Source organism: Panthera leo, chromosome C1 (genome assembly GCF_018350215.1).
Source record: "Panthera leo isolate Ple1 chromosome C1, P.leo_Ple1_pat1.1, whole genome shotgun sequence".
NCBI classification, from domain to species: domain Eukaryota; kingdom Metazoa; phylum Chordata; class Mammalia; order Carnivora; family Felidae; genus Panthera; species Panthera leo.
Window position 1 is genome coordinate 99,505,001 of NC_056686.1, and position 15,197 is coordinate 99,520,197.

Sequence of the window (15,197 nt, forward strand, 5' to 3'; positions counted from 1 at the left end):
ACCAGATCTGTCTTGAGACTGTGACACCAAATACTTCAATGCTTCATCTAAATATAGTCTACTTTTAATCATCCACACTCATGCGAGAAGGCAGTGGTGTGGGGAGGTCAAAAGTCATGGCGTTTTGCAAAGTTTTAGAATATATGCTTTATGTTTGACTTTAAGGTGGGCGTGCCTAACGGAATATGTGATGCTCTAAGTACATTGCATTTTGAAGACTTGACTCATAAGGCATATTGTCTGGTTTCACTTTCCTGGTCCTTCTGTTTAGGATTTTCTCCTGTTGTGCCCAGAAGATGTTTCCACCCTTACCTCCTGCCTGCCAGCCTCCAACCCCAAGGCCCTAGTCCCAAACTAGTTACGTCAGCCAGTCAGAACTGAGCTGTCCTTTCTCTGTAGAAGCACCCAAGTTTTATCACGCACATGGTGAAACTATAATTGTAGTTTTGCGATGTTCCGACTTCTTTTCAAACAGTCGCCTGTGTGACCTTGGGCAACTCACTTAACTTCTCTGTGCTTCGGTTTCCTTGTCAGTAAAAGGGAGATAATGCTAGTACTTACCTCCTAGGGTTGTTTTGAAGGTTAATATTTACAAGGCACTCAGAACAGTGCCTGGCACATAGTAAGTGTATTAGTGTTTGCTGCTGTTAGTATTTTCATGGAATGAAAAGAAACGAGTTATAGTTCCTTAATTTATTCAGTAAATATTTCTCACACACTTACAATTGCACAGAGCCTTCTGACTTTAATGCCATAAATAAGATAAAAGGAGAGGAGGATCTAGGAGCACATGGGTGGCTCAGCCGGTTGAGCATCTGACTTCGGCTCAGGTCGTGATCTCATGGTTTGTGAGTTCAGGCCACACATCGGACTCTGTGCCATCAGCCAGAGTCTGGCTGGGATCCTCTCTTCCCCGCCTCTCTCTGCGCTTACCTGTCTTGCACATGCACTCTGGGTCTCAAAATAAACATTAAATTAATTAATTAATTAATTAATTAAAAAAAGGATCTAAAGCAGGGAGGGGCAAACATAACCCTGTTTATCTAGATGGGTTTTGTTTCTTTTTTTTTTCATTTTCAAGTTCTGCGAGTGGCTGTGGCCAGGAATGTGTCTGTGGCTGAAGGAAAGGGGTTGGACCTGACCTGCAACATCACAACCGACCGAGCAGACGACGTCCGACCCGAGGTGACATGGTACTTCAGCAGGACGCCTGATGGCACTTGGCCTGGCGCCCCCGTGCTGGCACGGCTGGACCGGGATTCCCTGGTGCACAGCTCTCCTCACGTGGCCCTGAGTCACGTGGATGCACGCTCCTACCATTTACTGGTTCGAGACGTTAGCAAGGAAAACTCCGGCTACTATTTCTGCCACGTGGCACTCTGGGCACCCGGACACAACAGGAGCTGGCACAAGGTGGCAGAGGCCAGGTCTGCCCCAGCCAGTGTGGATGTGACCTGGCTAGGTGAGTGCCTGGTGGGGGGGGGGGGGGGGACGGGGTGGCTCTTAGCCTTGCTGGCTCCCTCCCTTCCCTGGGATATCCGGATGAGTTAGAGCACTGTGCCTTTTGCGTGATCTTGGCGTTCTTTACATTGGGACCAGCATACTTTAGCCTGGCTAGATCCCAAGGTGGGGGGAAGGAGGGGCAAAGCAGGCTGAAATAGAATCTGGCAGGCAAGGGCAATGTTTGGATAATGTGGCCTCAGTTGTCTCAATGCCCTCATTTGAGAGGATATAGTTTCCTTTTGTTGTCAAGATTTGCAGGGTTGGCCCCTCCGAAGGGCTCTTTGAAATGGATCTTTGTTGGAGCGAGAGCACTGCCATTCTCCCTTTCCTTTTCCTATACTCTGAGGTGCTCACTGGCAGGAGCTGGTGCCTTCCTAAAGCCCAGAGCAGAAAGAGAATTCCTTCAGTTAATGGAATGCATTTTTTTTTTTCGCTGAATGCCCTGGAATCCCCAAATGATTTTATTTGCAGCTGCCAGTTCAGTGCAGGGGTCTTCCTGCTCCCCAGGCTCTTCTGGTGGGCCCTCTCACCGGCTGCCAGTTCCCGCTGGAGGAGCAGGGCCGTTCTCACCTGTTGACCACCTTGACCCTCACTTTATAACAACTCCGCATGTATGTGAAATTGTCGTGCCCTCGTCTTTTTTTGCGACTCTCATCTCCCCCGGCCCTTGTTTTCCTACACACTTGCCCCCACCCAGGGCTGACTTTCCTCATTTTTGTTCCTCTCTTATAATTAATTACAGAGAAGCTTAAGCAGTATCGGGGACGAGGGGAGATCGGGGTGCACCATTAGACAGGTGGGGACGGGCCCACTGTCAGACTCTTCTGTTTTGAGCTTGATCTCTCCGCCATCCCATGGCTGTTCTGAGCCCTGATGCAGGCATTGGGCTCTGCTGTGATTGTTAGTAGGTAAACCAGATCTGTAAAGGCCAGGAAATCATTTCCTCCATTGTCTGATGCTAAGTGCCCTCCCACCATGACCCCCATCCCACACTTAGCTCTTCCTCGTCTCAGTGTCAAAAGTCTCCCGGGTCAGTGGCACGATCACTGTCTGTTTCTTCCTAATTTATCGGCAGAGAGGGGGAGCCGGCAAGTGGGGAACAGAGGGGGCAGGGAGGGGACGAGGAATAAGAGTGTGAGCAGAAGGTATGGCCGATTCAGAGCGAGACCAGGCAGGGTGTTAATCATCGCTGGTAGCAAAGTGATTCTCTGATATCTGCACAGTAAAAGGAGCAGGGTTTATCCGGCGAGCTTTTATTCCTGCCGTCTGAGCCCTGTGCGAGAGTCTCCCTATGAAGTACTGAACTGGAACAATGCTGGCCCAGCTAGAACTCTCCTTAGCAACCTTCAAAATAAAACAGATGTTGTCAGCACCGAAAGAAGATTTTTCATCTCTGGAGCTGAATCTGTCTCCCGGCTCTGATCCTTGGTGCATTGTATGGTGCGTCAAATCCCAGCGCTGACTCCTGGTCCCCCCTCCTCTCCAACTTAGAATCACAGCTCTGGTGGGTTTTTTTTTTTGTTTTTTTTTTTTTTTAGAAAGCGCCGCCTGCAATCCAGTGTGAGGGCCTCTCTGAAGTGCTGGTGCACTGATCCCGGCGTCGCCTGGGGGAGATGCAGGGACTGTCAGAAAGCAGGAGGGTTGCTCCGGGAGGGAATGGGCTCTTTTAACTGGAAAGGATTTGTTGGTGGCCGTGTCCTCCAGAGAGTGAGAAGAAATAGAGAGACTAAATGGTGGGAAAAGGCTCCATTATTGTCCCAAGGATCCAGCCGTTTGTTTGCCCGCAGAGCGCCGGCACCACTGTCAGGAAAGTCATCAGCGTGCTTTACCCTGACCGATGGAAGGTTCGCAGAACGCCCACACCTTGTGCAGCGCTCTGCACTTGGTGGGCACTCGGGCAACATTGGCTGAATGGATAGATAAACATGGAGAGTATTAAAGCATGTGCATAGGAAAACAAGAATTGCGAGGACAACAATCATGTTTAGCTTCCAGAATGCACAGAGATATGTGCAGAAGGATAACTTTCTGGGGGTGTAAGTGGTAGGGACCCCGCCTGTGTTCTTTTTCTTCCTCTTAAACCTCCTCCTTCCCCGTGCCTGTGACTCACTCCATTACAGCTGCCGGGACACTTATCAGGGGTGAGTCGGGCACGAGTACAGCAGCAGACCTTTCTCCAGGACCTCCCCTTTGGACTCTGCCCAGAGACGGATGGGCCTGGCCTGACACTCTATGATTATCTCTAGATACTCGACGTGTATGTGCGTGCGTGTGGACACCTTACCGCATGCACCTTGGGGGCTGTTGGAGGTGACTGAGAGGTGTCCAAGAAAAATAGGAAGACAGGCAACCTGCCAAGGACTCTGTTTATGTAGGTCATTTTACATTATGTGACTATGGAATGTTGTCACAAAACTGCATCTTGCCAAAGTTGCTTCCCTAGGCAGGTGTTACACAGAACTTTCCGTTTTGCTACTTGACATGTTAAAAATAATAATTACCGTTTATCAAACACTTACTGTACACCGGGCACTGAGCTAAGGGCTTTACATGCATTAAATATTTGATCCCCACGATAACCTCATGAGTGAGGTACTGCCTTATTCCCATCTGAAAACCACTGATTTTTATTTTGGTTATGATTTTGAGGGTTAGGATTTAGGGGAGGACCCTCCAGCATTCATTTCTTTAAAAAAAAAATTTTTTTTTAACATTTATTCACTTTTGAGAGACAGAGACAGAGCTCACATGAGCAGGGGAGGGGCAGAGAGAGAGGAAGACACAGAATCTGAAGCAGGCTCCAGGCTCTGAGCCGTCAGCACAGAGCCCAGTGCAGGGCTCGAACCTACGAACTGAGATCATAACCTGAGCCAAAGTCAGATGCTTGACTGACTGAGCCACCCAGGCACCCTGAGACCCCATTTCTTTTTTTTTTTTTTTAACATTTTTATTCATTTTTGAGAGACAGAGACAGTGTGAGCAGGGGAGGGGCAGAGAGAGGGGGAGATACAGAATCCGAAGCAGGCTCCAGGCTCCGAGCTGTCAGCACAGAGCCCGACGCGGGGCTCGAACTCATGAACCGCGAGATCATGACCTGAGCTGAAGTCGGATGCTCAACCGACTGAGCCACCCTGGCGCCCTGGGACCCCATTTCTTAATGAGAGAGTAGCAAGGTCATATTCCAAAAGGGCATGTAGGCTTGGAAACATAACTGCAGACATGTGTGGAAAATAGAATCTACCAAATGGTGAGTGCTTGTTCCTTTTATTTCAAAAGAAACGTTTAGAATGGCTTATAGAGAATTATGTCGCAGAGTCAAGTCTGTTCCAAGTATTGTCATCTTTTTTTTTTTATGTTTATTTTTGAGAGAGAAAGAGTGTGAGCAGGGGAGAGGCAGAGAGAGAGGGAGATACAAAATCCGAAGCAGGCTCCAGGCTGCAAGCTATCAGGGCAGAGCCTGACGTGGGGTTCGAACTCACGAACCACAAGATCACGACCTGAGCCAAAGTCAGACGCCTGACTGGCTGAGCCACCCAGGCCCCCCCCAAGTATTATTATCTTATGTAGAAACATTCTGAGCTTTTGGAATCCGCTTTACCCCTGAAACTGTAAAGCATAAAGTTTTAAAAGCTGGGCCGTTCTTGTCCTGATGGCTTGGGGTTAGTGCACTGAGCAGAGGAGGGAGTCGAAGCTGATTGGGGTCTTCTCGTCTCGTACATGCCATTGTGTTAACCAGACAGAGATGCATGGGTCTGGTGAGTCCAAGAGCACTTGAAGCAGCCGGGAGGGCTGTGATGGTTTTGTAGAGGGTAAGAAAAAGCCTCTTTTACTTAGGATTTGTGTCCTACTTTTGAAGGAGAGAAAAAAGATTTAAGTTGGCTTGCAAAATGAAGCCCGATTTAAAGCAGGAGATATAAAAATAAAAGCAAGATCAAAAGGGGTGAGAAACAAATCAAAGAATAGATATCGCAAGGTGGTTGGGATCCATTAGTTAGCTCCACTTGAGTGCTGAATTTGCTTCTGAAGTTTTGAAGAGTCGGGGCAAGAAGAAATGTGATTGTACAGTTCACCTCTGATGAAGGAAAACAGAGAGAGCCAAACTTTCTGTTGGCACTGAATTTATCATGTGCTTTTTTTTATGTAAGGGCATCGGAGAACATAATGGACAGTGCTTTCAACTGTTCCTTTATGAAAGGCTCTGAGTGATTGTTTAAATGGATGTTTCTCATATCCACTCTATAAAAGCTGAGGGCGTAAATCTTAAGTGTGTGAAGGAGTTTCTGTAAGAAGCTGTTACTATGGAGGACAAACGTTGCTTTGTGTTGACCCAATTTGGTATATGGCTAAAACGAGAGGCTCTGGAGGAAGGGTTGGTTGATCTACACAGCAGGCCACCTCTCTCTGCAGTCAGATGCCTGAAATGAGTCTTTGGCACGAGTTGGATCCTAATCAGTTTATGGTTGAGCTGTCTGCCCAAAGTACCAGACCTCTGCGGTGTTAATTGGAAGGCGTTCTGTGGGTTTCGGCTACAAGAACAGGAGGAGGCAGAGCTGAGCCAGGCTTTTCAGTCCCAAGAACCTGATTTGCATTCTTCCCCACCAGAGGACTGTCCCCTCTTCCAGCCGTGTGCCAGCGAGGAAGGTAATTATTTTCCTTTAAAGGGAGCTGCTAATCTGCTAAGTACTTGGTAGAGACTTCAGAGTTCTGGGCCGTCCACAGGAGATAAGATTCAGATCTGCAGAACTTATGGGCGACTGTTATCAGCTGTCTGTCCGGGGTTATCTCTGGAGGCAGAGTAGCACGTGGGCCGGTGCTGGAGAGCGGGGATGTGCTCCACCGCTCTCTAGGCATGTTATCTTGGGTGCGTTGCTAAGGTTGTGAGGCTTCGGTTTTCTAGGTTTCCGTGGAACGCTGTCTATGAAGTGCTTTTAGCACAGTGACCGGCGCTCGAGTCCTCTCTACATCCTCTTGGCGGCGATAACGAGGATTTATTGGAAGGGAGGGTCAATATATAACGTACTCTTCCGCACCAAGTCCTTAACCAAGTAAGACGTGGGAGTGTGTCTCAGGGGATGGAGGGACTAAGGATGTGGGTCCCAGAGGCAGCTGCTCCCGAGGAGAGGGGGTCGAGCTGACCATGCCCAGCCCCTTTCCTGCCCCTGCTCCCCCCAAACCCGGCAATTCACTCTTCCTTCTCTGGGATCGGTGAGGAGGATGAAGCAAGAGAGGAAACTGCGTGAGGTCGTCCAAACGTTGCTACTTTCTTCTCTGAAGTGGCTGACGCTGAAAACAACCTCCCAATCATGGTCCTGTAAGGTGGGGTAGGGGGTCTCCCCCAAACAACGAGTTTTTATAGACTGTTTAAACCTCAGAGAATATGCAGTAATTGTTACGCAGATGGCGAGAGTGGCCACTCTGACAATTAGCCAGCCGGTTCGCTGCCCCCGTAGTACCTTCCCAGTGCGAGGCAACAGAACTGGCATCGGCAGACACGGGGGCACGCCCTCTCCCGTTCCCTCTAACTCGTGCGTGCAGCCTGCCCATCTGATTAGCTGTCCCAAGTTAACAAGGCTGCAGAGCGGGTATTAGAGCTGGGCCCTGTTGCACACAGTTTGGGATTAGTGCCTCAGCTGTGATTACCACTCTCGTCTTCTGGGATGTTGGTGGGTCTTGAGAAAGTGTTCACAACCGGGTATGTAAGGAGGCTGTGCACTTCGGTCCTGGTCAGGGAGCCAGGCCAGGATCCTGCTCACATGTGCGGTGCAAGACCTGAGGCTTCCAACTTAACACCTCTGGGCTCTGGGTTTTGTTTTGCTTTTTTTGTTTTTTTTTTCTATTTAGGAAACGTACGTGGAAATAGTACCTATATTCAAAGGTTGTTAAGATTAAGCAAGAACGCGAGGAAATGTATATGGCACAGTGTGTGGTATATGGAAAGTCCTCAATAAATGCCGGCCGCTATGATTGTCATTGTAAAACAAGTATAATAATACCATTGTTGTGTAATTCCTGTTCGAGGGAAGGAGGTGATCTGTGTGAAAATGTCCACTGCAGGCCCTACACACAGTAGGCACAAATTACCTGCTTTATCAAATGAGCCAAGGCTTGTGACAGCTTCTCATTGTGTTTGAAAGTTGTAACAAGGGAGTTCAGTGACATATATTGAAAAAACCAAGCCTTTCTTTGGGCAGGGGGTGGGGAGTCTATTAGAGACTGTAGCTTTGGTGGGGGGGTGGGGGTGTGTATATGAGCAGAGAGCCTCGTGGAGCCAGATTAGGGAGCAGACCCTTGTTTCTAAGAATAGTAGTGATGATGTCATGCTTAGTCTGGTCTCTGTACTCTGTGAAAGGGCTTACAGTGTGGGTGAGTTGTTTGTTAATTTTTTAAAACTTTTTGGAATATAAATGTAAAAAAAAACTCACGCAGAAGCGGAAAGAACCATCAGCTTCAGTAATTGCCAGTAGGTTGCTAATTGTATTTTGTCTCTCTTCCCTCCCGCAGACAGACAGACACACATACTTTTTCTGGTAGAATTTAAAGCATATCCCAGACATCATGTCATTTTGCCATTAAGTACTTTCGTGTGCATCCTTAACTGATAAGCAGGTTTTTAAACATAACCACCATTGCATTCTTAGCTGATTTCTTGATGAGATCAAGCAGGATAAATCAGTAGTGAAATGCTTATGCCACAAACGAGCATTTTTATGCAAAATATTAAATATATTCCAATTCGGCAAATGGTTTAATATCATTTACGTACAAGGCACTACATGCCTGGCACAGAAGGAGGAATTAGGTAGCTGGTCTCTGGCCCTGGGAAGCGACGTACAGAAGGTCCATAAGACATACCTATGATAATAATCAAAGTTCAAGGCAGTGTTCAGATAAAAGGCTTGGAGAGCAGGGAGCCTGGTGGGTGTTGGGTCTCTGTGAAGGTTTGTTGAACAAGAAGCAGAGGTATGACAGGTGAATTCCAAGTAGGCGTTCTCTGGTCAGTAGAGAAGGCTATACAGAAGACAAATGTGTGTGATGGAGTTCGAAGAACGGGCACAGTTCTCCACAAACAAGGTTTAAAATCGCAAAACAACAAAAAAGGGAAAATTTCTACCCGTGTGCCAAAACAAAACTGAAAGAAGAACCCACCTGTACTCCCGCTGTTCTGACATAGAGGGGCCGTGTATGCCTCCTCCAGGAGTCCAAGTCCAAAGTCGGCCTGAAAGGCTGGTGGGTAGTTCACATGGCCTTTGAACATCCTTTAAATCACTGGAACCTGTGCCTTGTAAGTTCACAAGCCGAGCACCCACTTGTTTTTGTTCGTCTTTGCAGTATGGGGGCCTAAGATTTAGTCTTAACAGAGAAGGAGACCAGCCAGTCAACGAGAATCTCCTGTCCTGCTGAACTAGACGTTCACATGCTGCAGCCCCGCCGTGCTCTGCCTTCTCTGTGTTTGGATTCATCGGGTTTAAACTGACTCACTTGGGGGTGGGGTGTGGAGTGGAACGGGGGAGTCTGTTCAGTCGTCTCTTCAACAGCCACCGAGCAGGTGTCGCAGGTGCCGGGGCAGAGGGAGCGGCAGGAAGGGAGGTAGAAAGCCTGGAAGCGTGGGAGGAGGTCAGGGAATGAGAAGAGGTGTCACCCCAGGGGAATGTAGAATAGATATAAGAAGGCAGCAGGCGGTGAGGCCAGATAAATGGGGTAGACTCACACTCACGAGAGCCTCGTGTGCCAGGCTGGGGAGTGTGCCCATCACCCTGGAGGTGAGAAGGAAAGCCATGGGAAGTTTACGGTACAGATGACCTGATACCTGTGTCCGCCTGGAGGTGGGTTGATTACTTATAATAGTCTCGGCCAGAGGCAGAGAGGGCCGGGATGAGGGCGGTGTTCATGAGCCTCCCACTTTTGTTCACAGATACTTACAGAGACCTACTGTGTGCAGGTCCTGGAATGGGAGCAGTGTGAGGCTTAGGGCCCCTCAGAGTGGAGAGTCGGACACGGCACACACCTTGAGCAGAGGTGACCTGGAGAGCGAATGGTGGGTGTGGCAGCAGGAACAGTAATTGGGAAGTTAGGAGGAGGAGCTGGCCGAGTCTGGAGCGGGAGTCAGCTGTGTGTGCGTGCGCGTATGTGCGAGTGTGTATGAGTGTGCATGTGTTTGTGAACGTGTGCTTGCGTATGTGTGTGCGTGCGTGTGTGTATGAGTGTGCATGTGTATGAACGTGTGCTTATGTGTGTGCATGCGTGTGTGTATGAACGTGTGCTTATGTATGTGTGTGTGCGTGTGTGTGTAGGAGTACGTGTGTGTATGAATGTGTGCTTACGTATGTGTGCATGTGTGTGTACGAGTATGTGTATGAATGTGTGCTTACATACGTGTGCGTGCATGTGTACAAGTGTGTGTGAATGTGTGCTTATGTATGTGTGCATGTGTGTACGAGTGTGTATGTGTATGAATGTGTGTTTGCGTATGTGTGTCCCTGCATGTATGAGTGTGTGTACGTATGCGTACGAATGTGTACGTGTGTGTGTAATGTATGAATGTGTGCTTTGTGTGAGCATATGAATGTGCTTGTATATGTGAGCATGTGTGCATATATGAAAGTGCGTATGTGTGTGCATGCATGTATGAATGTGCTTGTGCATGTGTGTGCCTGCATGCATGTGTGTGTATTATATATTTGCATGCGTGTTTGTGTGCGTGTGCATTGGCAGAGGCAGGTGGGGAGCGAGGTGATGGTACAAATGTGGTATGCTGGCCATGCCACAGACACACCCACCTGAGATGCCTAGAAGCCAGCTCTGTGCTGGTGTTTGGGTCTGAGCCTAAGGAGGAACCCAGGGGAGCAGCTGGATTCCAGTATCCAGGGAATGAGCTGTGGGGGTGCCTTGTGGTCTGACAACAGATGTCACTGCTTCTCTACCATCCGTCTTTCATGGTAATTTTAATAGCTTTATTTTCAGCATGCCTCTGGAGGAATATGCTCAGGGAAAGAAAGTAAACCAGCAAGGACTAAGGGCTTATTTAAAAAAATATTTTTGGGGTGGGGGGTGCCTGGGTGCTCAGTCAGTTAGGCGTCCGACTTCAACTCAGGTCATGATCTCACGGTTCGTGGGTTCAAACCCCCACGTCGGGCTCTGTGCTGACAGCTTGGAGCCTGGAGCCTGCTTTGGATTCTGTGTCTGCCTCTCTCTCTGCTTCTCCCCCACTCATGCTCTGTCTCTCTCTCAAAAATAAACAAACATTAAAAACATTAATTTAAAAAAATTAAAAAAAATTTTTTTTTAAGTTTGTTTATTTTTGAGAGAAAGAGAGCATAAATGGGAAGGGCAGAGAGAAAGAGGGAGACACAGAATCCAAAGCAGGCTCCAGGGTCCGAGCTGTCAGCACAGAGCCCGACGTGGGGCTTGAACCCACGAACCGTGAGATCATGACCTGAGCCGAAGTCAGACGCTTAACCGACTGAGCCCCCCAGGTGCCCCTTGAAGGGCTTATTTTTAAGAGCTGGTGACTGCTAAGGAAACAGAAGAAAAATCCGACAGCTTGCTTCTCAGCCATTTGGATGGTGCTGGTCATCCAGGCTTAGGTGACGGCACGTGGAGGGGAGCTGCCTCTGTGGGTGAGATTCCTGGTGATGGTGCCATACCAGTGTCGTTGCCAGGCACAACATCCCGTGATGCTACAGGTCATTGTGCCAGTCAGTGGGAGTGAGAAAATAGTTTCCAAGACGGAACGTGGTTTATCCGGGAAGCGAGGCTGTCCTTGAAAGGCATTAGAAAGGATATGGCCCTGGGTTCAGATCCCACTTTGGAGCTGTATGGGCACGTGACTGACCTCTTTAAAGCTCTGCTTCCTCAAATATGAGCTGGGAATGGTGAATGGAGTTCGCCAATATGCACGTGTGTCCGTATATATACGTATATGTGTGTGTGCATAGGCATACACACACGTGCCAGGCACCAGTGTAAGCACTTTTGTGTATATTTTAACTCCTTTTTTAAAAAACATCTTATTTTTAAGTGATCTCTATACCCAACGTGGGGCTCGAACTTACAACCCTGAGATCAAGAGTCACACGCTGTACCACAGAGCCAGCTGCGTGCAGCCTGTATAGTTTAACTCTTAGTCCTCACAAGCAGCATTGCGAGCCAGTAACTATTACTATCTCTATTTTTATAGGTGAGGCACCAGAGAGGTTAAGTAGTCTGCCCAAGTGCACAGCAAGTAGATGGCCAAGCCAGGATTCGAACGGTCTGCCTCCGGATCCCTGGCTCTTCACCACTGCCCTTTACTGCCTCAGTTTGTTGTTCTGGTTAACATGGAACTACATGAAGGGTCTTCGTGTTCTGCTCGTAATGGGGGTGGGATCCGTGCATGGCAGTGGCTTCTACTGCTGTGTCACGAGCACTCTTGGTGTGGCTCTCCAGGTCAGTCCTGACAGAGCAGTGCGATCTTGCCATGTGCCCGGCCAGCCCACTAATGTCCTTGCCTCACGAGAGGAACCTGGTTGTCCTGTCTGCGCTCAGGTAGCTCTGGCAAAGTCTGCCAGGAGGAAAGGGTCTGAAGCCTGGGATGTAGGGTAATCTGGGAAGGTCTTAGGCACGGGACGGTGTAAAGGCATTTGGGTGGTATTTATTCCACAGGCGGTGTCATTGCCGAGGCAGCGTGGGGTGCCGGCCCTGTGCCCAGGAGGCAGGACACACCCCAGCTGTGCGACTCTAGCACATTCACCTGTCCGATGAGGAGGCAGCGTGGCGTTCTGGCAGCCCATGCTGTTTCCGTAACCTCCACCCCGCGGCACGGCGTGCTCCCGTTGGTGGGCCAGGTCCCCTTGGTTTAACTATATATGCCACAGGGCCTACCCTCACTTGCAATGAAATGCTTGTGAAGATGCCATTTGAAGGCGTTAGGATTTTGCGTTCTTTCCATTTCCTGGCCACTGAATCATTCTTGGAGAAGTCATGATGTTACACATTTTATTAGAGGTGTAAATCACAGAACAGTTCCTTGACCTCAGCAGTTTATAATCTGAATGAGTCATCAATAAAAGCAACGTTAAATAAAACTAAACTGTTTGGGGTGATGGGAATAAAGATCGCCGTAGCAGATGGAAAGTTCCCTTTAGGGAGAATTAGTTTTCTCCTGGCGGACCATATGCCACAAGAGAAGAATGTGACTTTCTGTAAAAGCCAGGCAGCACACATTGATTGAGTGCCCGCTGCATACAAGGCTGTGTATCTGGCACTCGGGGATGAGATCTTCAACGGTAATAACAGGGACGCTGCTGTACAAGCGTACCTCCACGGCTTATGGGAGCAGGGAGAAAGGGTGCAACACTCTGGGGACCCTGAAGGCGGACACAGAGGAGGTTACAGTGAAGGATGAGTGGAAGTTTGCAGGGCGGTCAGGAGGAGACGGCCACTGCCAGCAGGTGACCACAGTGGTGTGACACGGTGCGGGGGCTGGAGAACCTCAGATCGTTGAAAATGACCCGAGGAGGGGGTGGAAGGCCACAGAGAGGTTCTAATGCCAGTTCCTTGGCAAGTGTGGAGGAAGGCCTTGGGGACAGCAGAGACAGAAACGTGGAGTGGTAAAAATGGATGAGATGGGTGCAGCGAACCTCCGAGGAAGGAGGGTTTTCACACGAGGGAAGAATAAAAGTGAGAGGGCTGTGACGGCAGTCAGGGGATGCCAGGAGGGTGCTGGCTTCCCTCCCACCCCCGGCAGAACGTGCACCTGGCAGGGAAGTGGCGTGGTCCCAAGAGAGCCTGCTCTGCTCTCCCGTGTGCGGGAACTATGCGGGAGAGTCACGTGGGGCAGCGAAGACAGTGTCGTGTGGGGAGGCTCTACTGACTACTGAACACATTGAGAGGAAAAAAGTCAGAGGACCAGGAAAGTGAGGATGACAATCTTCGGGGCGAATGGTGACCTGAGGGCCTTGCCTTTGGAGCCTGGCCAAGGGTGGCAGGAACCAGGCCAGGGTGGGGATCGGCCTCGAGTGCTGGAATGTACTCTGGGATGGGGTTTTCCCGTGCTGCTCCAGCGGGGGCTTTGGAGCTCTGTCAGCACAGCCTGGCAGGCTGGCTTTACCAGGCAAAACCTCGGTAGAGCGTGAGCACTGAGCCTCTCGGCTCCCTCACGAAAGACCGACCTGCTGGGGTAACTGACACAGCCCCCGAGCCTATGGAAAGGTCAGGACTCTGATTACAGGCATTTATTTGGCTTCTGGCCTTGGGAGGTTTCCCGGGTGGCAACGTTGTGCAAGTTTTGCAGGAACTGACTCTTTCTAGATCCTTCCTCTCCAGCGCAAAGACTTTGATTCCTGAGTCGGCAAAGACCGACTTCCCTGTGGTCGGTAGGATGGGCATTTGACGGTCAGGACGGGAGTAGCGCTTGTCTCGTTCTTTTTGCTAATTCTTAGTATGTTGCTGTCTGGTTTTATTTATCCTGTCCCTTCCCCCCACCTCTCTCCCTCTCCCCCTCGTTCAGAACCAGACTATCAGGTGTACCTGAATGCTTCTAAGGTCCCCGAGTTTTCCGACGACCTCACGGAGCTGGAGTGCCGCATAGTGGACATGAAGAGCTTGCAGGCCAGCGTCCGTTTCACGGTGTCCTGGTACTACAGGGTGAACCGGCGCAGCGATGACCTGGTGGCCAGCGAGCTGCTTGCAGTCATGAACGGGGACTGGACGCTGAAGTACGGAGACCGGAGCAAGCAGCGGGCCCAGGACGGAGACTTCATTTTTTCTAAGGAGCATACGGACACGTTCAGTTTCCGAATCCAAAGGACCACAGAGGAAGACCGAGGCAGTTATTACTGTGCTGTGTCTGCATGGACCAAACAGCGTAACGACAGCTGGGTCAAGAGCAAGGACGTCTTCTCCAAACCCGTCAACGTATTTTGGGCATCGGAAGGTAGGCGCGTTAGTCTTGTTCAGGGACGGTCCGTTTTCTCGTTTGGGCCCGGGTCATCCCACTGCGCGTTTTTACGTGCCCGGCCCACCTGCAGGCTCCCTTGCCGCCAGGAAGCCCAGAGAATGCAAACTCGAGTGACTACTGCATTTATCAACAGCGTGAACCCCTTCAAAAGGCTGATGCTCGAGGAGGCTCAGTCCCGGGGAGAGAGCTGGGGCTGGGTGGGTGGTAGACGCTCATCTCGTAGGTGCCCGCAGTGTGGAGGGGCTCCGCCCTTGACACTTGCTCTGCTGGGTGGTCTGGGGTGTTTGGGGTGGGTTCGTGTCTGCGAGTTCCTGCTGGATTTAGGCACGTTTGCGGTGCCACAGATGAAAGGGCAGCCACGGGCCACTGCACCTGCCCCTGAGGCGTCAGTCATCCATTCAGAGAGATTGTTTCTGGGGAGAGGTGACAAGAACTTGGGGGAAGCAATTTTGTCTGCCTTGGGACGCCTGACTCATCAAGTCCTCCACTGCAGGGAGCCCAGGCTTCCTAGGTCCCCCTCGCGCCCGAGGTGTTACGTACCACATGCCCTTCGACACACCTCAGTTGACTGGTTGCCATCCCCTCCGTACTACACGCCCCCCCCCCCCAAACCCAAACAGGCCCCTCTCAGACTCCGTGGGATCTCCTGTTGCCTGAAGCTCAGCTTGGAACATTCCTTTCTCTTTCCCACCTGAAACATGACCAGCCTCGCTCTGTCCCCTGAGGCCGCTGTTTCCCCTGGGGTCTCCTGAGTAGA

The 15,197-nt window shown here is 50.1% G+C and overlaps 1 protein-coding gene across 1 annotated transcript in view; it reads left to right on the forward strand.

Annotated features, from left to right (window-relative positions):
- The window catches only part of PTGFRN (prostaglandin F2 receptor inhibitor), an 85,192-nt gene that overhangs the window by 47,643 nt on the left and 22,352 nt on the right, over window positions 1–15,197 (forward strand). Inside the window, exons 4-5 of the mRNA XM_042953583.1 lie at window positions 1,082–1,462; window positions 13,991–14,416. Of these exons, the coding sequence (XP_042809517.1) occupies window positions 1,082–1,462; window positions 13,991–14,416 (807 nt within the window). The remainder of the gene's footprint in view (window positions 1–1,081; window positions 1,463–13,990; window positions 14,417–15,197) is intronic.